This window comes from Brienomyrus brachyistius, chromosome 15 (assembly GCF_023856365.1).
Source record: "Brienomyrus brachyistius isolate T26 chromosome 15, BBRACH_0.4, whole genome shotgun sequence".
NCBI lineage: Eukaryota > Metazoa > Chordata > Actinopteri > Osteoglossiformes > Mormyridae > Brienomyrus > Brienomyrus brachyistius.
Window position 1 is genome coordinate 11,830,927 of NC_064547.1, and position 25,426 is coordinate 11,856,352.

The 25,426-nt window shown below is 40.6% G+C and overlaps 4 protein-coding genes across 15 annotated transcripts in view; 2 read left to right on the forward strand and 2 right to left on the reverse strand.

Annotated features, from left to right (window-relative positions):
• The window catches only part of LOC125708896 (tumor protein 63-like), a 60,173-nt gene extending 58,039 nt beyond the window's left edge, over positions 1 to 2,134 (forward strand). For all 4 annotated transcript variants that reach the window (XM_048976811.1, XM_048976812.1, XM_048976813.1 and 1 more), the window contains 2 exons: positions 33 to 126; positions 208 to 2,134. In XM_048976811.1, coding sequence (XP_048832768.1) covers positions 33 to 126; positions 208 to 501 — 388 coding nt within the window. In that variant the 3' untranslated portion in view covers positions 502 to 2,134. The remainder of the gene's footprint in view (positions 1 to 32; positions 127 to 207) is intronic.
• A 2,238-nt stretch (positions 2,135 to 4,372) lies between these two features.
• On the reverse strand, positions 4,373 to 5,988 carry LOC125708900 (prolyl 3-hydroxylase 2-like). The gene is made up of 6 exons (XM_048976817.1): positions 5,888 to 5,988; positions 5,567 to 5,668; positions 5,332 to 5,482; positions 5,061 to 5,178; positions 4,744 to 4,819; positions 4,373 to 4,582 (listed from the first exon to the last, which is right to left on the reverse strand). The coding sequence occupies exons 2-6, from the start codon at positions 5,657 to 5,659 to the stop codon at positions 4,427 to 4,429; spliced, it is 594 nt and encodes a 197-aa protein (XP_048832774.1). The 5' UTR covers positions 5,660 to 5,668; positions 5,888 to 5,988; the 3' UTR covers positions 4,373 to 4,426.
• Positions 5,989 to 13,475: 7,487 nt separating this feature from the next.
• Positions 13,476 to 15,780, forward strand: LOC125708899 (claudin-1-like). Its single transcript, XM_048976816.1, has 4 exons — positions 13,476 to 13,810; positions 14,187 to 14,351; positions 14,568 to 14,658; positions 14,821 to 15,780. Exons 1-4 carry the CDS (start codon positions 13,588 to 13,590, stop codon positions 14,972 to 14,974), a joined length of 633 nt encoding a protein of 210 aa, XP_048832773.1. The 5' UTR covers positions 13,476 to 13,587; the 3' UTR covers positions 14,975 to 15,780.
• A 5,452-nt stretch (positions 15,781 to 21,232) lies between these two features.
• Positions 21,233 to 25,426, reverse strand: part of LOC125708894 (trichohyalin-like) — a 28,709-nt gene continuing 24,515 nt past the window's right edge. For 8 of the 9 annotated variants that reach the window (XM_048976810.1, XM_048976809.1, XM_048976808.1 and 5 more), the window contains 6 exons: positions 25,273 to 25,397; positions 24,965 to 25,009; positions 24,601 to 24,705; positions 24,268 to 24,344; positions 23,815 to 23,921; positions 21,233 to 22,095 (listed from right to left, as the gene is read on the reverse strand). In XM_048976810.1, the coding sequence (XP_048832767.1) occupies positions 22,037 to 22,095; positions 23,815 to 23,921; positions 24,268 to 24,344; positions 24,601 to 24,705; positions 24,965 to 25,009; positions 25,273 to 25,397 (518 nt within the window). In that variant the 3' untranslated portion in view covers positions 21,233 to 22,036. Of the gene's footprint in view, positions 22,173 to 23,814; positions 23,922 to 24,267; positions 24,345 to 24,600; positions 24,706 to 24,964; positions 25,010 to 25,272; positions 25,398 to 25,426 lie in introns of all 9 variants that reach the window. The other variant, XM_048976803.1, reaches the window with a different exon arrangement.

Below are 25,426 nucleotides of genomic sequence, written 5' to 3' on the forward strand. Positions count from 1 at the left end.
CCGTTGCATTTCCTGTTGCACATTTTGCGAAGCTTCCTGCTGCGGCTGGGCTGCTCAGCCTGCCTCGATTACTTCACTGCTCAGGGTCTGACCAATATTTACCAGATTGAGAACTACAACATAGAGGTGAGTCTGTATGCCGGATGACAGTATGGTGTCACAGGAAAAGTGACCGTCACAGCTGAACATCCTGCTCTTCCCTTACAGGACCTGTCCCGGCTCAAGATCCCCACTGAGTTCCAGCACGTCATCTGGAAGGGGATCCTTGAACACCGGCAGACAATGGAGTTCTCTCCACCACCCCATATCCTCCGAACCACGAGCGGCTCCTCCACGGTGAGTGTAGGCTCCACAGAGGCTCGCAGTGAGCGTGTCATCGATGCTGTGCGTTTCACGCTGCGCCAGACCATCTCCTTCCCCCCGCGTGATGACTGGAGTGACTTCTCCTTCGACATGGACTCTCGCCGCAAGCAGCAGCGTATCAAAGAAGAGGGGGAATGAGTGGCCTGTGTTCTTCATAGCTGGAAAATCCCCCACTGTCAAATAATGTTTGTTTCCACAACCCAAAAAAATTGCTTTTTACTAAATGCCCTCATGAACACAGTCTACTTTCCTTTTATGGTAAAAATATGCACTTATTTCTTTTCAGGAGCTTGGCAGTGGTGGATCATTTATTTTAATATCTTGAACAGAGCACTTACCATATGCCCATAAATGATTTTTATCCATGGTTTAGTTATTGAATGATAAATTCCAGTTGGATGTAGCTGGATTTATGGCGGAAGTTTTTGTTAAGAAAAATGAGATGGACACTGCCTGTTTCTCACTGCCTTGTCAGTTTTATAATGGTCTAGTCAACCTCTTTCAAAACAGCATGTTGTCCATCCTGACATTGACCTGTTACGATTGTATATATCCGAAGTGTTTCACTACTATGTTAGTGTTTGTTCCATATTGTCAGAGGAAAGTATTATTCTATCTTTAAATGTAAGGTTTTCAGACTGTAGTTTCATTTTGCAAAAGTGTGGCTCTAAATGCATCGTATTACCATTTGTTGCACTTAAAGTATTGTATTATGGCTATATAGTTGGTTTTTAGCCATCCCCTGTCTTAAAAAATGCATTCAAGGATAGATGTTCAGTTTTTAATATCTGGCTGCTTTTTTGGTGACCAGACTCTAAGGATACTGAACTGAGAAATAAATGTGTTTTACAGGAGTATGTCCAGCAAACCACAATAAGAAATATATTGGTAGCTTTAAAGCATTTCATTCTTAATTTTACATTTTTCTTGATTTTTCTTGGATCTATTGTGTAGCAGCAAACACTTCTCACAGTTTCCTTGTTAACAGTATTTTGTGTTTTTTGTATTTTTCATTTGAAAAAGAGATATGATTCCCCCCCCCCTCCCCCAGATGGAGTAAAATAATTTGTTTTTTGAATAGTTGGATCTTTTTCATCTTAGCAGTAACTAATGGGTTGTATTCAACTTTCCAATGGATAAACTGTTGTTCTAAATTTTTGCATATTGTTATATGCTTAAATATGCAAGGGATATTTTGTATTTTTAAGGGTAAGGAAGTTTTAGGTTGCTTTATCACATTTCTGCTGCTCAAATAATAAATAACCAAGTGACTGCAATTTGATTTTGTTCAAAATATAGTTCTACTCAACTGTATGTATGCATCTCTTTATAATAAAATACTATTGTGTGTCCTGAATTTCAGATAAAGGTATTAAAAATATTTGTTTTTTTTTAATGGCAGACAGCATATAGTGCGAAGATTGTGGTGTAAGGAGGTGGAATACCTTTAATATTATGTTACTCTATTAAAGAGTAAAATATGTAGGGTTAAAACATTTCAGGTTGACCCAAAGCACAGTGAAAGGTAAATTTTTTTTTCATATTTTTGAATATGAAATGTTTTCAAAACAGACATTTCGGAGAGAACCACATGTGAATGTCACATTATTACTTTCATTTTGTATTTCGTGTTTGTTTTTATATTTACTTATTCTGGAAACTGTCATTTTGTAAAATGTTTTGTAAATACATCGCAATTTACAGATTTATAAACAAGTTTTCCATATTTTCATACAAACTAAATAAAAATAAAGATAACTGGTTAATGAAACTTGTTTGCATTAATTATTATTATCCATCCATCCATCCATCCATCCATCCATTTTCCAAACCGCTTATCCTACTGGGTCGCGGGGGGTCCGGAGCCTATCCTGGAAGCAATGGGCATGAGGCAGGGAACAACCCAGGATGGGGGGCCAGCCCATCGCAGGGCACACTCACACACCATTCACTCACACATGCACACCTATGGGCAATTTAGCAACTCCAATTAGCCTCAGCATGTTTTTGGACTGTGGGGGGAAACCGGAGTACCCGGAGGAAACCCAAGACGACATGGGGAGAACATGCAAACTCCACACACATGTGACCCAGGCGGAGACTCGAACCCGACAATTTGTTTCCTTTGATAACAAACGTCACAACGTTAACGTGGCACAAACCCCCACCAGCTTACTCCTTACTAAGTCGTGTGGTGAAACAATTGTTGCTTCAAGGAAACAACATAGCCGCCAGCCGTCAAATTTTTGCAGACTCCATACAGCCAGATCCTGCAAGGAGTTCGACCGGCCCAGTGACACCTCCTCCTAGCAACTTAACACAGCTAAACCCTACAGGGGCACCATACAAGCCGATGAGACAGTGCACGCATGGAACTCTGGGTAACATATTCTCACATCATGATTGTTTCAGTAAAAAACTAGAGAATAAATTTTGAAGAAACTAGCACTTTTTTTTCTAGCGAGGGGGAAATCGTTAGTACAACGACTAGCCAATGAAATTAGCAAAGACTGTGCATGACCATGTTGAAAATCCATCACCCTGTGAACCAGCTGTCAAGACGCAGGATGACTGTCTCGGGTGTGCTATAAGCCACCCAAGGCAGCATCGACATTCGTGTCTGTACAACCCGATGCATTTTACTTCTTTAACAATTCTGAAAAGTTGTCCAAAAAACTGTATAGACTGTGGCTCAAAAATGTCATCACAAAAGCGGTCGCAATGTTCCACCATTTTGTGTGGACCTTGATCACAGTTTACACTAGGGGTGGGCCGGTGTGTGTGCAGGTTTTTGGGATAACCTGTAGCTAGGTCAGCTATTCAAACCCAGGTGTGAGGACTCTTCAGCCAATCAGTCCTTTAATTAGTAATCGAATTAGGGAGTTGCAGCGAAAACCCGCATACACACCGGCCCTTTGCGGATAAGATTGGCCACCCCTGGTTTACACCTTTCTTTTAGCAAGCAAACCCACTGTCTCTTTATCAGTAATTTTTTGCAATCCCGGGGGGCGGGTTGGGAGGTGGGCAGCCAGTTGACCTTGAACCCCCAGAGGTTTTTTCTCCTTATTTGGGAGTTTTTGGTTTTTCTCCTCAATTTTCTTTTCCAGGTCAATTTTCAAGTCAGTTTTTACCCACCAATGCTCTTCCTCCATGAAAAGATTGATGCCTCAAGTATCTACTATGAACAGAAAATACAGCAAAACTTTCATGAAATTTAATTTGGAGGTCTACCTATTTATCTGCTGCATTATTTATTGTCCTCAAATAAATTAATGATGAAGTAATGTACCACAACACACCCATGTAAAGTGCCCTGGGGTGACTCTTGTGAAAGGTGCTATATAAAAATGAATTGAATTGAAAGAAAATCCCAAATAGCAATAGATTTATATTCAGGCCCAATACAGAATTAGATACATTGGTGAATAGTAGTGTGCTGACAGATTATTTTGTGCTTTTTAAAAACATTACTATTTTTTTTAACAGACCTATAATGCTTCCATTAACCATTCTCCTATCTAGAAGGCTTCCCTGCCTTCTAAATTGTATCTCACATTGGATAAAAGTGTCACTATTTTTTTCTTTAAAATGCTATACAAAATGAATGATTGTATGTTGACATAAAGACATAAAGTATATAAAAATAAAACCTCAATAAACAGACACATTTTCAAACCAAAAAAGAACTGTCAATTCAAACAGTACAAAAATAAAGAAGTTCTGATATTATCAATATATAATTATCTAAGTAACCCACCTGCATCTTTGGTGTTACTCTTCAGACCCAGGTCCTAGGTATGTTAATCGTCTAATGATTGCAGTACTTCTCAAACCTGGAGCCTCTCCTGCAGGAAATAAATGATTAGTTGATTAGTGCACAAGTCAAGTGCCTGACAAAAACGGTGGCAGAACGTTATATGCAATGCAGGAGACTACCACGAGAGGGCAGAAAAGAAGGCAGAGAGTAAAATGTTGCAAATATGAAGATTGCATTTAAATGTGTATTAAGGTACCATCCTGCCTGGAATTCTAAGCATGTTCTGTTATCCAATTAGTAGTAATACTAAAATGAAGTCTGAATTTCTCTGAAAAGAGGGTCCAGGGTGAACCATATAGCCACTGCACACCTCTGTCCGCTGGTCACTGCATGAACACCATGTGGGTTCTCTCCACCGGATGAAAAGCCCAGCATTTTCCTACACTTTGCCTTGACAGATGCCTTGATGCCAGAGGGGACAGAAATGAGGATTAAACTATTAAAGGTGTTCAAATTGTGCTTAAGTATAACAAAGAGGGTATTAATATAGCTGTTTATTGCTGTTATACCAGTTTTACCATCTTTGTCGTTTTTGTCTTACTGAATTTTTCACGCTCACTCACTGTGACTATTTTTCCATCCATCTCTGTGAAGATGAACTCCCCGCCTTCAAAATCCCCATTCAGATATAACAGCGCGCTAAGAGAAACAAAGAATTAAAACTATTTTCGGCCCCAATTGACACACGAGAACTTCATTTGAAGGACAGCCTTCTAATGTCTACATTTTACCTAAAACTTAATAGGCTGATTCATATTTTCGAAGGTTTATGAAAATGCTCTCAAAATAAAGAATTCACATTTAATCAAGGATAACAGAATTTAATTTTTTTTTTTTGCAGTATGTGACCATGGAAGCACAACCTCAGTAGGCCCTAAACCTGTAGTCTCTGTAGGTGTAAGCAGGTGGCTCCTTCCAACACTCATTGGCCTGTGGGCCCAGAAGACAATAGTCGGCATGTATGGGGTGGCTAAGGTCATTCCTATGGTCCTGTTGTCCTAAAATGACAAATACAAAATCAGAACGGACGCAAACACCAAAAACTTGCCCCACTTATTTCAGTCCATAACAATCTTTTATTTCTCATAGTGTATATTCACATATCATTAAGCTACTATGTTCCATAATTCAATGTTCAGTTCAGTATTTACCCAAAACTGCAGTCCAACACACCAGGTGAGTGTAGGAGAAATGGAGGATGGAATTCAGCATGGAATAAGACTTGATGATCCTCCTGACTTTCTCGTTGACGTCATGGAGGAGACGAGCGCTGATTAGGGGTATGCGGCCCTCAAAGCCATACTGCCATCAAAAACAAATTCATACTTAGCCTACCTAGTACTGTGATTCCATGTACATGTAGGTATCTGAATACTCACAATAAACACTGATCTGCAAGGTCTTCAACAGTGTTGCTCCTTCAAATTTCTCATTCGGAGTGTGAGGGGACACCTCTTCTCTGTACCCATCTCCACCCATAGTGAAAATCTACCAACAATAAAAAATGTGAAGTGGCCGCAGAGACATTTCATTCATTTTCTAAGATTGAAGATGTGAAGCATGATCACAAAAATAACAACAACTACCATCCCACAGCAACTTGGTCCCAGTGATAGTTGAAAAGAAAGCCAATTGCATATTCTTGCCATTACATAAAAGTAGATCAAACCATCATTCCACCAGTCCTAGAGCACAAGGAAAGCTCACCTGTGCCACACTTCTCAACTCAGAACATTCGTCTGTTGTAATGACATCATCAAGAAGGACCCTCTGGCTACCATTCAAAGCCTTCGAGTTATAGATCAATCGGATGCTGTTGTACAGAAAAGGACCCCTTGGTGAATGAAAATGAATGCTAAATTTTGCAAAAAGTTCTAGGTTCATGCAAGTACAGTACCCACCACAATTATTGGCATCCCTTGTAAAGATTTGCAAAAAAAGGATTAGAAAAAAATCCAGCTTATGGTGAATGAGAAAAAAATCTACTTTTCATTGAAATAAATTTAATCAAAGAAAAAGAAATTTGTCATCAAGAAATAATTATTTTTTAACAAAAATACATGTGCTACAGTTATTGGCATGTTTCCCATGTACGTTGTACATCTTTAAGTTGTATGGAGTGTGTACTTCCTGATTAACTGGAGTATATGGAAAAGATAAGAGAAGAGATAGCTACTGATCTGAAAATGCCAATTTCTTCTGTTAGATAACCATCCCCAGCCCAGAAACACACGAAAGTGCATGCAGAAAAGGTAAAGTATTAACTAGGTTTTAGCCAGAGAAAGAAGAAGCCCTCCATTTTGCAGACCTCAGAGATGGCAATCAGGTGCCGGAAAGAAATAAGTATGAAGTGTCTGGCTGCAAACATCCACTGTGAAGCACATCATGTTTAATCACAAGTTTAACATGGTAGTAGGCAGGTCAGGTCAGGTCAGATTGGGGCGCATGCGCAGATGCAGCGACCCTGCCCAACACCCAGTCCATGCAAACGTTGAACAGAGTAGGAGCAAGAACACACCCCTGGCGAACCCCAGAATCAACTTTGAATGATGAGGAAGTTCTCCTTCTACTCTGCACAGCACTCACAGTACCAGTGCACAGGCCAGCCATGACGTCCAGCACCTTCGGGGGTAACATTATCAACTAAGTCGAATGTTTTACGAAAATCATCAAAGACTGCAAGAAACCTCTGCCGATATTCGCGCTTGCGTTCGATGAGAACCCTCAGTGCTAGGATACAGTCCATGCTAGACTTCATAGGCGTAAAACCAGACTGCTGACAGGCAAGCAAGTGATCACGGATCCTATTAAGGATGACCCTAGCAAGAACCTTACCCAGCACTGAAAGCAGATTTATCCCCTTTTAGTATCTGCAATCCCGGCGATCACCATTCCCTTTCCAGTCCCATTTTCCAGTCAGTTGGGATGATCCTGACTCTCTAATGGAAACAAAGCTTGCCTGCAATGCCAGGAGGACAACCTTACTACCAGCCTTGAGAAGTTCATTCCGGATACCACAGATCCCTCCGGCATTCCCTGCCCCCAGCTGATTCACCACCTGTGCAATATCACTTTGTTTGAGTGAGTTTGAGTGGCTCATACCTTATCGGAGGATCTGCTTTGAGAACCGTGGACCCAGACCTGGAGGGTCAGCTTTAAACATCTGCTCAAAGCAGCTGACCCAGCGGGTCACAACTGCAGTTTTTAAACCTTAAGGGCTATCCCATCACCTACCCTGACTGCTAGTCTCCGAGGAACAAATTCAGATGTGCGTAATGCTTCGATTCCTCTATAAGAAGGACGTGGGTCACTAGATCACAAATATTGTGTCACCTGCTCACAAATTCAAATGCTATTAAACTTTTGTCGGTTTCAAGTTATTACAGAGATAGTTGTGTTTTCTTGTTTTTTTTTTTTTTGTGGAAGGGTACGAGCAAATTTATCCACGTCTGTAACTGCCATATCTGAGAAGGCTTACTACAGCCGGTAATGATCTGTTTTTATGGAGCAGGGTGGGGAGATGTACTCATGGGACTGGCCAGATTGTGCTGGGATTTCTTGCTTAATTAAGGCTTCCCAGAACTTTTTGTTTGTTTTGTGTTTAGACGTCACACAGAAACTCCTACATTTTTCAAGGATAAAGTTTACAGGAATTTTCTGTAAACCAAATAGATTTCTGAAAAGTATTAGTATTATCATTACATTTCATAGTTGTAAAGATAAAATATTTACTTTTTTGCAACCCAAACACCACCCCTCTGTTGTGTTCAGCTAAAGTTCTGTATAAAAAAAATCTGCCAGTTGAGATAAGGAAGTAAAGGAAATGACCAGGATATTCCTTATTTTGCAATTATAATTAGATAAATAGGACATAAAAAACAGTATGTTTTTTTAGAGGAAGGGGAAAAGGAGCACATTTTCATTTTATCACTTACAAGACAATGAATCGGCAGCAGGGGCACCGTAAAGGGCGGGACAGTTAGGACAATTCCATGGGCCCAGAAGTGACAGGGGTCCTAAAAAAATTGGAATATACTAAAATTGGTCTGGGTTGGGGGCCCAAGATGATATGATTTCATGTCACGTGAAGTATATTCCATTCGTAACACCCACACCAGTGTGCACATATACATACACACGTGCACAGACACAAACACATGTTATGTACAATGATTAACATTTAACAGTTCACTTGACATTACAATACAGCATAATTACATTACAGTACATGTGACTATGGAGAACTTCAGTCAGTCCAACCTGACGGCCTGCCCAGCAGCACCTCAGTGCTACAGTGGTGAAAATAAGTATTTGATGCGTCAACATTTTTCTCATTAAATATATTTATAATGGGCCATTGACATGAAATTCAATTCAATTCAAACAACCCAAGTAATCTACATATATAAAGAAATCAAAACAAATAAGTCCATAAATTATGTGCAATAAATTGAAATGACACAGGGAATGAGTACTGAATACAAGAAAAGGAAATCCAATGAAAGCGTGGAAAGCCAAGAAATATACTGCAATCTGTCAGTATTTAGAAAGCAATCCTGCCCCCTATCAGTGCAAATTAATAGCTGGTTTAGCCCTAACTGATGGTCTATAAGAAGGTTTCTCTTTACCAAGGTTATGGTGAAATTATGTTCTTTCCACTTCCGGATTATGGCTCCAATGGTGCTCACTGGAACGTTCAGAAGGTAATGAGGCACTGCCTGCCTCTCACACAACCCCGTAGCATAGCTGTGAAGAGCCTGTTGTTTGCCAGCTGGTCACAGAGGATGTCTTTGGGGATGTGGCTGTCATTCATACAGCACATGTGACTGAACCAGTGCAGTCTGTGTTGCCTGGGCCGGGAATACATGCTGGGTAAGCCAGCATGGAACACAACTTCATTGCTGGTCACTTTGTGTTCCCAGGAGATACCCAAGTTGTGGCGGAGGCATTGCAGGTGGAAGGTGTGGATTCATTTCTCCTGCCTGGCATATGTTGTTCAAGTCTCACTGCCATACAGGAGTGTGTTCACATAAGCACCGTAGACAGCCATCTTGGTCTTGATTGTCAGTTTGTTGTTCTCCCAGTTGCGTGTAGTGAGGTAGGCAAGAGCTGTCATGACCTTCCCAATGTGACTGATTTCAACATCTACTGGGTGGTTGTCACTGATGTTGAAGCTCAGATAGATGCATTGGTGAACAACCTCCAATTTGTAGTTGTCTGGGGTGACAACTGGTGGCGTTGCAATATTCTGCACTATCACATTGGTTTTTTTCATACTGATGGTCAGACTGAAGTCCTTGCAGGCCTGGGCAAATCGATCCATCTGACTCTGGAGGTCCTGCTATATGCAAGTGAGTTCCGACACCTACATCATTAGCAAACAACATGTTTCTGATGATGACCTCACACACTTTGATCTTGGCTCTAAGGCGGGCTGGGTTCGATAGCCTGCCGTTATATCTGGGGTTTAGGAAGATCTCTTCCCTCAAGGAGCCAAAGGTATGCTTCAGGAGCACAGCGAAGAAAATGCCAAATGATATCAGAGCAAGGATACAGCCATGCTTCATTGCACTGCAGATCTCAGAGCTCAGAGGTACTTTTGTCATATTGCACTGCCCCCTTCATGTTGATAAGGAAGGATTCTATCATACTCTGGTCGAGTCTTGTAGTCTGGTCGAGTATCCTACCTTGATGGGGACCTGGAACAATCCTTGTCTGCTGACAAGGTTGAAAGCTTTTGCCAGGTCTATGAAGGCAAAGTAGGGGGGCTTCTTCTGTTCTCTGCACTTCTTCTGGAGTTGTCAGAGGGAGAATGTCATGTCTACAGTTGATCAGCTAGCACGGAAGCCACACTGTGACTCTGAGTAGATGCGCTTGGCCACCCTCTGCAGATGTGTCTGGAGAACATGGGCAAAGACCTTCCTGACACTGCTCACCAGGGAGATGCCTCTGTAGTTGTTGCAGTTGCCTCTGTCCCCTTTGTTCTTGTACAGTTCTGGCATTCCTCATGTCCTGTGATATAGCTCCCTCTTTCCAGCACTGGCACAGGACCTCATGCAGTGGCTGCAGTAAGCTGGCCTTGCACTGCTTGATCGGGTCTGGGGGGGATCCTTTCACTGGCAGGTGCCATCCTAGAGGTCAGGCTGTCCATAGCACTGGACATCATCAGAGTAATACAGAATGGGAAAAAAATAAATGAATAAAATAAGGAAAGCCAGATGACAACAGAGGTGAGGAACTAAAAACTCCCAAGTAAGGAGAAAAAAAACCTCTGGGGGTTCAAGATTAAGTGGTTGCCCAACCCCCCAGGACATACTAACATTATGGAAAACAGAAAAGAGTAGACTTGCTTGCTAAAAGCTAGGTATAAGCTCCATCAATAAGTCTGTTCTCAATGATGGCTTATGTAGGATGGCACTGAAGGGTGTACCCACCATGATATATTTCGTAGGTCCCATTCGCGCATGTGACCCCTCCGTGGGACTGAAACAGGACTCCAGCTCAGAATTTAAAATTATGCCTTAAGCAATAGAAAGGTATTATCAATAGTATTAAGGACAACATTAAGGTCTAGAGGAATAAATTTTGTGGACATCCCAGAATCAGACAACAATAATAATAAAGCTCTTTTAATTCTCTGTTTTGCCCATGGCAAGTGCTAAGCTGCTTCAATATTTATATTTATGTTGTTCTTTTATCAAGTTTTGTGTGGAATTCTAAATACATTGTTCTTGAAACAGTTGCAATCTTTAAAATCTTTACAATTTTTTTAAATCAAGTTGAAAATCTTTAAGGATTTCTGAATTAAATGCTAAGTGTCACACTTGTAGTGAACAGTAAGCTACTTCCAAATCCTTTCGTTTCCTTTACCCCTCCAACATTATTATGCACTTAACAGGAAGGGGAAGTGGGGGGGGGGGGGGCGGGGAGGATAAAATGTACTGCCAGCCAAAATATCTACTCAGAAGATCAAGGACAAAATCAGCGGTCCAGGGCTAATGCACAGCTGCTCCATTCTGCTACCTTACATACGTGTCTCTATCACAGTAGCTTACACCTTACACCAAGTGTGCGTGTGTGTATTCAGTTACTGGATTCTTTCTCTCTGTTGTACATCTGTTACTGTAAGCAAAAAATCAGACGGATGTGCATTCCCAGCCGATACTCATCAGTAATTATACTGGAAAGGAACCAGTAGCAGTCTTGCTGACCTCTGCTTCCTTTTTTACTTAAGCTAAGCAGGAAAACACCCCAGAGATCTTGCTGTGCCATGTACCCCAAAGCAGCACTGATAGCAGTAATCCCTGAACAGGCCATTGAGTGGCTGTTTTCAGAGAAACCGTGAGTATTGGCAACCCAGTATGCATGCCTGAGTTTGGGAAGCTGCTCTGTGTATGTGATTCACGACTATTTAAAGTTTTAACAAAACAACACGTCCTTAATGCGTAAGCTTTCTAATTATGAAGATGTTTTCGCACACATTTGCTCACTGGGTACCTCCAACCAACACCTGGGTTGTGGGTTTGTATCCCATCATTGCTCTGAGCCTGTGGACTTAAATGTCAAAAACATGTAGTGTAAGACAATGTGGTATTGTGTATTTAAAAAAACCAACAATATTTATGTTTTATTTGCCAAAATAATGGGTTTATTTATTTTGATAAAACATGGGTTGACAAACACATATCAGAGTGGACAAGGTGTGACTGTAACATATTGAATGAGATGGACTTGCAATACTTATCCATTACCAATAAGCAATAACTTTGCTGTGTCTAAAAGATGGAATTTATTTATGGACTAATAAGTGTAAACCTATATATTCCCCATATTCTCCAATATACTTACGGCCAACCTTAATCAAATGTGGATGGCTAAAATTTAATTAGGTCAAGTTATACATCCTTAATGTTTTCTTTCTTGCTATGACCAAAGAGCAAATCTTCCTTAGCTTTTCTGTTACTTAACTTGTAAATCTAAAAACATCTTAAAAATGACTGATCTTCACATTATCTTTTTGTTACATTGCACCTAAGGGAGAACAAAGTAATTCTGATAGGACTGGCTTGTAATTAGCAGGGCTAGGAGACAGTTGTTATTTTTCCAGCAGATGGCTGGTTGTAGGAAATCTGTTGCAGTGAGTTTTCAGCCAGCTGAGAAGAGCGTAGTGAGGGTTTATGCTTGGAGATGCAGATATCCAGCAAACCTACCACTAAAATTTCTATGTGCAGCCATAGCCCTTACTTTTCACATTATTTAGGAGCAGTTTGACTAATAAGCTGTTGTGTTTCATGGCGCAGAGTCACTGAAGGCATAACCATCTTTAATATCCTTCCCACTTTCTGTTGTTGCAGCATCTTCTCCTATAGCGAACATCTGTATTATTGTTGTGTTTGTGTCCGAATGCATCACATACATGCTTGTTATTCTTGTCACAGGGCCTTTCTATCTTCTTTCGATTCAGATTTAACTTTGCTGGGCTTTAGCCAAAGTTGGTCCCAGGTTGGTCTTTTGAGTTCACCTGAAGGCACGTATGTAAAAATGAATCATACTGACCTGTTTACTAATGTCTTTTAACATTCATAATCTAACTAGTTACGAAAGACAGCCTAGCGGCTATAGTAAGCAGTTATGGGTGAGGTAGATCCCTATTTTTCTCCAAAGCTTTTCCTGTTTGTCTCAACACAATGCTGATGGTCTTTTCTCCCCCTTCATATCACAGGATGTGAACAGTGCCTGGCCCAAACCTTGAGAATTTATAGATCCCACAAGTAGCTTGTGAGTCTCAGACTGACGCGCATCCTGCTTTCCCACTGAACTTTCCTGAAATTTCATGATAATTTGGTTTAAGTTCCATTGCACTTTAAAGTGTTTATGCACCCCAGGTGAAAAATAACAGACACTGTACTGGTCATGTGATGGACAGAAGGCTGGAGTGAGCCCTGGAAGATGATTAGTCATATTAGAGGTGCACAATGGATACTGTAATCTTTAATGAAATCTGAGAATAGCCAGTTAAAAAATAAGTTTTGATATCCGATTAGTCCAATTCTCAACAATCAGTTATTCAACACACATGTTGCTGGCAAAAGTGCAAGATATTTCAGTTACAAATAAATCAATTTAAATGCCAGTTAGCATCTTCAGAAAGGGAAACAATTTTCCAGTTTATCACTAAGCTGATAGGCACCTACTTTAATAATAAAGGCTCACAGTTTAAATGGCTGTGAACAGAGATCAGCCCTGCTGGGCGGAGCTGGCCTCTCCACTGAAGTGGCTTTAAATCTGTGCGCTGATAACATTCCTTGCATTCAGGGGCTGTGCATAGACAAGCATTGTTATATCGGTGTATTTAAGACAAATAATAATAATAATAATAATAATTATTATTATTATTATTATTGAAAATGGCCAGTTCTTTGATGCAATTTTTCGGCTTTATTTTGGCTTTGGCAGGCTTTATCGGACTAATAGTGTGCACCACCATGAGTGAATGGAAAACCTCGTCGCACCCTGGACCCAGTTTGTTGACAGCCCAGACCAGCCAGGAGGGACTCTGGATGTCCTGCGTGACCTACAGCACTGGACAAGTCAACTGCAAAGTTTTTGAGTCACTTCTGGAGCAGTCAAGTAAGTTCATACAAACGGCAGAAAATGCTGGGCGGTTTAGTGTGTTGGAGGGAAGTAAACCCACGCAGATGTGGTATTCCGTTGCAAACCGAATAACACATCTAGGCTCTCTGGCATGTTCATCACTTGTTTATATTCAGAGTGCAACACCCAAATGAATATTTTTCAAGCATGAATTCCAAAAACGTATACGTCATTGTTTTCATACCGGTGGAAAAGATGCAACACAACTTGCAAAAGAGTAATATTAATAATATATTAACAATAATTTGTGCAGGAAAAAGTTGAACATTGTTTTTCATGTACCTCTATGTACTGTATTTAGTTATTGGCTTGGTCATTTTTTATTTTTTATTTTTTTTTTTGTTTACATAAGCCGACATGCAGATCACCCGGGCATTAATGGTTATCAGCATCCTTCTATCTTGCTTGGCTGTCATGTCTTCAATGGCTGGCATGGAATGTACCACTTGCATGGATGATAAACAACAGCTTAAAGTGAAGGTGGCTTTTGGGGGAGCAGTCCTCTTTGTAACTGCAGGTAAGATTTACTTTACTTATTTCCCCCATTTATGCATTGTCTGTATATGTCTTTAATTCAGTTACTAAACTTTTGATTGTGGCTCTGTGACTTGTTCAATTGCAGTGCAGATCTGGTGGCAACACCATTAACATTACTATGTCAATATACAGTAAGGGGAGCCACTACATTGACAAAACGTTTGTTCTGTGGATAATGTGATCATCCTTGTTACAGGATTGTGTGCTCTGGTGGCAACCTCTTGGTATGGAAACAAAATCATGGTGAATTTCCACAATCAACACCACGAATCCCATCACCACACCAGGTTTGGTGTTAAATGCTGCTTCTTTTTTGAGTTTTAGTAGTGAAGAGCAGTAAAATACAGATGGATAATTATAGATATATTTATTTACTTTACCGTGTGATTAAAGAAAATTATATAATTCTGCAGATTGTTATATGAGATTGAAGTGACTTGTATTTTCAGGTATGATTTCGGCAAGGCTCTGTTCCTGGGATGGGCAGCTTCATGCCTGTCACTGCTCGGAGGGCTTATACTCTTCTGTAACTCAAAGGCGGGGAATTCGGGACAATATGACCAGTATGCAGGACCTTTACAGTCTTCAGCCAAATATATATAAAGCCTTCCCAAGCAGTGTGGAGTTCCTATCATCACCCAGGAACTGTGAACGCAAAGCAATACATACTCCTGCTGCCACGTGCAGTCATTTTACTCTCCTTGCGCGAATGGTTTTGTAGGACTGTACAGAAGACAGCCTCAGAGGGGCCTGCCCTGTATGTCAAATGCGAACATTAACCAATGCAGAATATCTCTCTGTGATATTGGTCTGCAGAGTTCATTTTATATAAAAATGCCTTTGATTTGAAGTCTTGGCAGATACTGAAGATATCACACAAAGTTTTGTTAAAAGGTACATGCCAAATGGAGATTCTAAATCTGATCTGATAATAATGTATTGATATATGATTTATATTTATGAACAGATGTTAAGCTCACTCTTTATTCAGTGGAGTAAGATACAATGAAAAAAATGTAAATTTGAAGGCAACCTCCATCAATAATAAAGCACTGGACACAGCTTATGCATCTCATAGACATGAAACATCAGCTCTTTATTCTGTGACTGTGTTCCAGCTTATTCCTTTTTGTGTATGAAAAAAGACAGTACAACTTCTTATAAGTTCACTACTTATACCTTACCGCTTTTGTCACTAAGTTCATTTTTAAATGTCTATAGAGAGTGTAGATATTGTGATTTCAAGATCGAAAACATTTTTTGAGAATTATTGTTCAGTAAAAATATTTGATTGTACTGTTGTTTTGAGGCATAAATATTGGGTGACTTCAGCTATTTTGAAACTTCAAACAGAAACTAACTTTATATGTTGCCAAATAATTGCACTTAATTAAACATAATTAACAATTTGTGTACTGAATGGGACCTTCTCTGACATTATATAGATTGTTAACATTTTTACTACTTGGATGAAGAAATGTCACTTTTGGATAATTTCCATCCATCCATTTTCCAAACCGCTTATCCTATTGGGTCGTGGGGGGTCCGGAGCCTATCTCGGAAGCAATGGGCACGAGGCAGGGAACAACCCAGGATGGGGGGCCAGCCCATCGCAGGGCACATTCACACACCATTCACTCACACATGCACACCTATGGGCAATTTAGCGACTCCAATTAGCCTCAGCATGTTTTTGGACTGTGGGGGGAAACCGGAGTACCCGGAGGAAACCCCACGACGACATGGGGAGAACATGCAAACTCCACACACATGTGGCCCAGGCGGAGACTCGAACCTGACCATTTGTTTCCTGACATGGTGAGAATGGATTGCTGGAATACAACACCACCAGGCATCATTAAAGTAAGTGTGAACTAATGGGCTAATATGAGCATGGATGCTAGATCAGCGATCTTAGAGACATATGTTTAACCACCTAAGTTAAAGGCATGTCGTTGGACCAGCTACAACCAACGCGTTGTTCTACTCCACCTCCTTTTTTCAAAAAGGGACATTGAGTGACATTACATGAACAGCACCAGTCAATTCATATATATTATATAAAGTAACAAAACAAATTTTACATTTTTATTTGTCAATATTTTATGAGCAATATCCCGCATGGATAAAAAGGGTTTCAAGTGCAAGTATAAATGAAGTTTTCATTCTTGTTTGTAAAATGTACAAGTGACTTATGAGCAAGGACATTGTTTACTAAGGTTAAAATCAGTTAAACTATGAAGAGTTGATTGAAGGATTTTTGAGCTTATACTTGGCAGCAGCTCTGATGACCTTTTGCTTCGTCAGTACATCTACTTTACTGTAAGAGGAGGTGGAGAAAACTCAAACGTACGCAGTAATGTGTCTCTATGAATGTTCCATGGAATGTGCTCATTAAGTACCCCTGGTGGTTCATCACTGTCGGGGATAATTGTTCTTATTTAGTAAATCTGCCCATCAAGGTCTGTCCATTAACAAAGTCCACTGCAGTATGTGACATGTTTTATTACTGGGACTGGATACTGTCATGAAAGTGACTCCGCAAACGCCCTGAGAATGAGAACACATTACATAATGGACTGCCAAGCACCCATTTTCTCCCTTTAACATCGTTTTAACTTCTGCACTAGCTAACTGCGACAACCCAAATGAAGACCAGCTGACTTGACATTTCCCAGTAATTTCAACAGATCATCAGCTACTGGTACCAGCACACCCAGTTTTGTTACGCATAATTCAGAAAACAAAAAGAATCTCTGCCAAGGTGGATAACCTGTTTTATAGTTTTCCTATGATAGTGGAATGTTTTACCAACACCAGTCAAAACAGTCTTACCCTTTTCCTCAGCCGGAGAACAATTCATCCTTTTCAAACACATATTCCTCACAGCTTGCAATTTTATTAATACAAATAGCATCTCCTGCTGTGGTGATGTATTTTTTTGCACTTGCTGTGCAAGTGTTGCTATGTATTTCATTATGTTGCAACATCTGCATTGATATTTCTGGACATAGTCAAGACTTGAATGAAACAGGGATGGAAGAATAATGAAAAGGCTTTGTTCAATTGTGTAATTAAACAGGTTACTCATTCTAGATGTATCAAGGGGCCAGAAGTACTCTTCAATAGAATTTAAGAATAAAATTAGTAGGAGACCACTGGGGCTTGACTGTGATTTTGGTCTTCCTGGTCAATGAACAATATATGTTGGCCTATATGGAGCACATTTCGTGTCACCTTGAAATGCAAACACGAATTTGGCATGTGGGGGGAAACAATCGACACAATGTATTGTTTCACAATGCGCAGCATGCAGAAACCATGCCATGTGGAAACGCAATGCATAAGAGCCATTGCTTCTCAGTGAGTGCCGAGAGAAGAACGTGACGCAATGATAATCAAAGCCATCATTTAATTGATTTCCATCTTGTTCAAGTTCCATTAAGAAAAACAAATTGAAGGGTTTACATTTTGCACACAATATAACAATGAAGTTGTGCTACATCACAGCCGTCTTTGCTCTGCTGTGAATCGGCTCATTTCCATTTTCGAAAATACATGCTGAGATCGTGTCACCACAAATTGTAATCGCTGTCCAATCACAGCTCTCTAGCAAGTGGGGGCGTGGTCACAGGAAATGGACTGAGACAACTGCTTAAGTTCCAGTCGATGAGGCGACAACCACTACAGGTTACGTTCACAGTCACTATACAGCTAATGGGGTGCCAAGTGTGAAGCGCTCATTCTCGTTCACAAAATACATTCTGAGTCACAAAAAAACATTATTTAATGACAACATCAAGTAATGTCTTGCTGCATTTTGTCCATAGAAAGACTAACTCCAGTTCCATTTTCTTCCACGAAAGTATAAAGACTTCACTTTCTTTCGTGCACTGAAATCAAAAGAAATGTTTCGTTTTGTGCACAAAATTGATATCAGTACCTTCTGACATCCATAACATCTGCTTTCATGAATAAAAAGTAAATCATTTTGTCAACTAAAAGTCATGTGCATTGGCACCTAATTGGTGGAATGAACTCCCCCTAGATGTCCGAACAGCTGAATCCTTGAATGTCTTCAAGTGACGACTCAAAACATTCCTTTTTCAGAAATACCTGACGTAGTACTTCTGTATTCTTACTCGGCTCTTTTCTGGTGTGTGTGTGTGCGTTTAAAAAAATAAAAATAAAAAATTCTGCACTTCTCAACGGAGTTTTCAGACAGATGGTATTCATAGCTTGGGTCCTAATTGAGCTAGCATCGGAAATTCCTCGCAGAGTCTCAAGCACTTATGCAAGTCGCTCTGGCTAAGGGCGTTTGCCAAATCCTGTAAATGTAAATGTAAATGTGTGTATAAAATTATTTTGTAAAGGAAAAAAAGTCATTTTGTGGACGAAATGCGTTTTGGGAATTAAAGAAAACCATTTTGTGGACAAAAGGCATTTCGTGAGTGACAGAAATGCATTTTGTGGACGAAATGTAAATGAATTCTGCCGCCATTGGTGTTCAATTTTTGTGACGGAAAAAAATGCATTCTGTCATTGAAGTAAACTTTCCATGCACACAAGGCTCTTGCCAAGTCATGAAATGCATTTCTTTTCCTAAATGATGGCAGGTTACTTAGTAGGCGCGTGCCTGTAGGAGAGCAGGGACGGATTACAGACCGGGCCAGCGGGGCAGCTGCCCAGGGGCCCTTTGGTTGCAGCGCTTTTTTTGCAACGCTTACCAACAATGTATTTTCGTTTGTCTATTTTAGAGGGCCGACATTCTTTGATCCTCTGCCTACAAGGGCCCCTGACCCTATAGGGAGGGCGTTTGGCTGCCAAGGGCCCTTGAATTGTGGTGGTTGTGGTGGTGGTGTTGGTGGTGGGGGGCCCTCGCAAACGTTTTGCCCCGGGGCCCACACAACCCATAATCCGTCCCTGTAGGAGAGCGACACATTCCAATGACCAGAAGGGCTGGCTTTGATTCTGCAGATGAGTGAAATAACATTTAACTTGAATTTAAATGTAATGAAAATACAAATAGATCCTAGCTATTTATATTTCTACTTTTAAACTCATCTTAGAGTGACTTCCTTGTCTAGGACTTCCTTGCCTCGCTCACAGTGTCAAATTTCTACCTGCTGGAGGAGAGAGGATGTTTTTTGCCTAAAAGTTGTTTTAAAAGCCATTCTGAAGTAGCCTATTAACAGGGGCACAGCTGTGGTGTAGTGGCTGTGGTCATACCCCGTCACCCAATGGATCAGATCTTAGGTGATCGGCCCAGCCCGTTTTCCACAACCGTGCTTCCCACTTGCTAGAGCGATGTAATTCCACAGTGATTACATTTTGTGGAGGCATGATTTTAGCATGTACTTTTTGAAAATGACAATCAGCCAATGCGGCAGAGCTGAAGATGGCTATTGCATTTCGCTGCGGTGTGGCACAATTGTTAAATAGTGTGTAATGTGTGCAAACCCTTCAATTTGTTTTTCTTAATGGTACTTGAACAAGATGCAAATCAATGAAATGGGTTTGCTTTTCATTGTGTCACTTTCTCCTCTCGACACTCACTGAAAAGCAATGCCTCTTTTGCAATGCATTCCACATGGCACGGTTCCTGCATGCTGTGCACTGTAAAACAATACATCACGTCAATTGTTCTCCCCCCACATGCCAGTCATTTTTGCATTTCAAGTTGGCATGAAATTCGCTCCATAATCTTAACCCAATCCTTTGTCTGTAATTGCCTAAGCATACGCTGTTCAAAAACAACAATTAGCATATATAAAGTTATACAAGACCTGAAATTGTACACAATACTTCAACATTAGGATAGCATTGTACTCACACTTACTAATCTGGTTAATATTGATCCTAACCACCTCATGTTATTCATTTCATTCTCTTCATCCTCAAGCACCTTTTAAATACTACAGAGATACTAAAACAGACAGGTTTAGCTCCCTTCAAGTGAATAAATTAATTAAGCTTCTTACTTATCAAAAGCAAGCTTTACTCTTTCTCCTTAAGGCTTTTTTTGGTAACCTGCAGTCAACGATTTGTGGAGTAGTGTACACAATGATACCTTTACAGAGATACAGGAACATCACAGAGGCAAGAATAAACCAAATGTGGAAGGAAATGGGTGGAGGAGTACAGTTAAACCATGCAGTGTTTTCTGCAGTGCTGCTGGGGGGGGGGGGGGGGACTGAAAACTGAGTCATAAAAGTCATTGTGAATTAAACCAAAAAGATGTGAATCAGATCACACAAAATAGATTGCTGCAATTTTTTCCCTTCAACATCTTTTTATATGAAGATCTGTACTTTCAGTGTGCCTTAAGTCTTCTCTGATTTGAAGCCTTACATGCAAGTCCTCAAAGCAACATGTCCTGGTAAGTATTTGATATTAATCATCGGTTGGTATCTGCCATATTGGTATTTGCCCCATTTCTTGGAAAACATTAATTGGAGAATGTCGTCATTTTTGTAGGAGGCCTCTTCGTAGCACTATCCCAGAAGAGTACAGAGTAACAGCTTGACAACTTTAAAATTCATTACAGGAACAGTGTACAGTATGAAGGCCTCCCATGATCACAAACGTACTCGCTCCCAAAAAAAGTACTTCCATCAAACAACGTTCTTGAAATGGTCAAGATTCTAGACAGTACTATATACAGGTATGTCAATGTTCTCCACGTCTTTCTTGTTACCATGAACCTGGAAAGGTATTCATAGGGTAGACTGAGTTATATGTGTATGATTAATATAATCTGGCCTCCCCTTCTTTGCTTTGTTTACTCTTAGAAATCCAGAGAGCCCCACCCCCCAGAGAATTGGGTTTCCAACAATGTATAGTGACGACCAAAACACTGTATAAGAGTTCTTCAAATTTGATCATTTTCTGTCTACAAAACTTGCAATACATATAGCAGTAGCATAAGCTCAGTACTTGGCAACTAAAAATTATAAATATTTTTATAGAAAAAACAATCATATTTAACTCATTCAGATTATTGCCATCAAGGCAAAATGGGAACAAAGAGGCATGAATAAACATGTCAAAGTAAACAGCAGAGTACACATGACGACAGTGAGATCCCTCCAGTAATGGTATCTTCAGCTCCTGATGGGAGTAGTTCACTGACGATGCTTAATTCTATAGAATGGGGATTGCTGCCTCGCTTCCAGGAAATGGAGAGGGGGTTCCCATGTGTTGGAGGGGAAAATTCCCATGTTAAATCACTGCTGCATGATTAGGTTCAGTGAAAAGATCGAGATCCCAAAGCCGCTCATATCTTCTACGTGGACAAGGACAAACAGCGGCCATTGGACAGAACAAAGACGCCACAGTACAGCACAGACAAATCCAACTTGGCCTGTTCCTGGAAGCATATATTGTGAACATGTTGCGAAACTACTCTGAAGGACAGCCACAAGGAAGCACGCAACCGAGTGATGGCTGGTGTGATGAAAGCGCGGTACCTTAGCTATCCAAAAATAAATAGCAATATCTTCTAGCAATATGGCCATGACTTCAAGAGCACAGCAAAGCAACCTCCATCAAGTCCTTCATATATCATTTTTTGTCCAGCATAAATTAAATCAAAAAGTATACATAGCAGTAGTGTGGTGGCTGCATTCAGTCTGTTAAAGTTCTGTCAAAAATTCCAGGAAAAGTCTACTTGCAAGTCTCAGTTGTCCCAGCAGGCATCCGCTTGTCATGGATCCAAAATGGAACTGTAATGAAACAAAGGAAAATAATGTACGAATGGCAGGAGTGGGGGGGGTGCAGGGTCACTGGCGGTTGTAGGAACCTGTAAGAAAAAGAGTAAGTCTTAGATCAGCTGGGGGGAGGGCAAAAACATTGAAGATTCACATGGGGGTTTATGCCGCTATTTGATTCCTATTCTGATCACTTTTTGTCATTGAAGAAAGAGAAGCTGGGAGGCTAGACGCCGTGGCTCCCAGCCGCCTCATAGATACTGCAAGATGATAGAGGAAGGGAGCACTCCTGCAGGCTCCATGGGTAATTATGGGTACAGATGACTATTTCAGACAGGGCAGCAGGAACTTTTTGACTTCAGTCATGTTCCTGCTATAGGACCTGGTAGGTAGTTCCTGAACCTTTTTTCAGTCCCTAGCCCCTGGCGGGTACTTTAGGTAATTAGGAAGTACTAGGTTGGGGCTTATAGCAATAACCTTTACTGACTGGTTCAACACAAACACCTGAACTTTGATATGAAATCTTCTAATAAGATAGTCTTCAATAAATTAAAACCGCAATGTGTATCATCTGAGCCATCTGGCAACTTTTAAAAAATTAAATAAACCAAGAAGCAATGTCTTTTCTTCACCGCTTCCCCATGATATGCCACTGAAAGTACGTTTTTGATTTTCTTTTAGGATTCTGTATAACATCACAACTTAAGCTCTTGTGTCCTTTATAACAAGGAAGGGATACTTTTCCTTCTCTATTAAAAATCTCTGCTCATTCTATTGTTCCATTTAGCTATCAAAACTTCATATGCAAACAGATAATTGAAGTGTTATGACTTGTAACACATATACATTAACTCTGACAGCCCCAGTTTTTACATAAAAAACCTCCCAGATTGAAGCCTTGAAAGTCCATGAGGCCTCATTTAATTCCTTGAGTTTCCCAGCCAATCAGGAGGGATGACAACCATGTTTGTAGAGCATAAGCTAAAGCCATAATGGCCAGAACAGGTAACAACCACTGTACTATAGGCTGGGTATTTAAAATTATACAAATATATACTGGTATGAATCAACCTAGTTTCATTATGCAAAATAACGTCTGGAACAACCAGTTCTAACAGATTAATCATTGACTGAAAAGTTTAAAGTAAAACAAGTGCCGATGAATCAGATACACAGCATTTACATAAAAAGGTTATATACTTTTCATAATGTTTACATAAATCCATCCATCCATTTTCCAAACCGCTTATCCAAACTGGGTCGCGGGGGGTCCGGAGCCTATTGTTTACATAAATGTTATGTACAATTTATTAGGTTGTTTCATCAGGAGGAAACTACACAATTAATATTTGCTTGGACACAATGCTAGAAACTCTTACATCCAAGCCGTGTGGAAATGTAGTGCACTGTTTAGCAAGCTATTCTGACCCAAAATAAAGACAATAAAAAGAAAAATTCCATCCATATCAAACGTAGTTCACTGTGTACACACTAGTCCTGAATTTGGGAAATGGCTTAAAGTTCACGTCATGTTTTAGAGGCTTAGAGAAGTCAATGCTTCTTGTGTCTTTTTGAGTCAGGGAAGCAAAGTTTAGATTCAATCAGCTATAAACAGGTAAACAACAAAGCAGTTAAGAGATATCAATTCAATATGAATATGACATAACCCACGGCAGAATCCAGGAGCATGCAGACCAGTACCAGAAGGGACAGTATCCCAGAGAATGACGTCACCTTTATAAGCTGTCTCTGGTTCAGGAGCAGCACGGCTGGGATAGTGGGCTGCTGGATACAGGTAGCTGGAGTCCGTGTTCTCGTAGTCATGGGAACGAGGTGGCGGTCTGAGAGAGAGAGAGGATGCAGTAGGAAGTTGAAAAAGTTACACCTGACAAAGGAAATGTTTTCCTGCTGAATTTGGGTGGTTGTGGTGATTTGGTTCAGTTCCATGGAGGCTTGCTGGCAGGTCTTACCACAGTATAAAATGTTTAATTTCCCTCCTGACATGTCAGAGCCGACGAGGCTGATGACTCAAGATAAGCTTACTGAGATATTAGCATGGATGTGTTTGGGGGGGAGGGTATGAGCTTAAGCTTGAGCAATCTTGCATCTAATGAGGACTTCCTAAGTGTCTTCCTGTTAGTTAGAAGGATGTGTGAGGTCTGTCTGGGCAGCAGACATCTATAATACCTATCTGCCTTATGGTTCCTGGATCTCTGCTGGTGCTCCTCCCGTGATCTGGGCCTCACCACTTCTTCAAATCCAGGCTGAAATATCAGCACAGATGGATCAGTCATCTCACTGTATTTTCCATATGATCAGGAAACTGAACAGTAATACTTCAGTAATGATGTTTAGTGTAGCAAGCTTGTTATTGTTTTTTTTATTCTTACAATAAGCTCGATGTAGGCAGGGTTTATGAGCCAATATTAAGGTACTGCAGTAATAAAGTAGAATGAAATTACCTACACACTGATTAATTGCCTAACATTTCATGACATAACAGACAAGTGGACTGATTACCTTTTCATCTCCCTCTGGTCTTCTATGGTCCGTACAAGGCTTTTCTCGATCCTTGGACTTCTTATAAACCCGTTTCTCTTCCTCCATTAGTAGACGGGCAATTTCCTGTCAAGAGAAAGTCAACTGATAAAGAATTCAATCCATATTTATGCTTATTTATTACCTTTTGTTTCTGGCTTGATGACACCACTGTAAGGAGGAAGCCACTCCTTTGAGGTTATGGCACAAAGGTTACCCTCTTTATCAGTGTGTATTCTGCACATGACCATATTGAAGTATCAGAACATTTACAAGCGACTGAGTAAAGGACAAGCAAAAGCTCTCATGCTTGGAGAACAAGAGTACTGGATGATCATAAACTTACTGCATCCTGTGCAACTTGTGCAGCTCTCTTGTCAATCTCACTTGCCTAAAGAAACAGGAAATTTGAGACAGTCTATTTTACTTATTAGGCAATCATTAATTTTTCTCCTTAAAGCTTCACTAACGTGATGGCTTGCTACAATTGCAGGGTGGACCCCAGCCCTATGATGCCTGGAAAAGGCCCCAGCCCCCCCATGACACTGAATGGGATATGCGGCTAGAAAATGGATGCACAGATCAACAGAATGAATTATACGTGTATCCACTACTGTTTAACATTAGATTGCGCTATAATGGTGAGATACCCACCTTCAACTCCTCTTCCTGCAGTTTCCGGGCAACCTCCAGGTCCCTTAGCTCCTGCTCTCGGATGTCCATCCGACCAACGCCCTGCACAACGTCCCTCATGCCATGCTCGCCATGTGCCATCCTGCCTGATGAGGGCACCAAATACAGGAAAAGG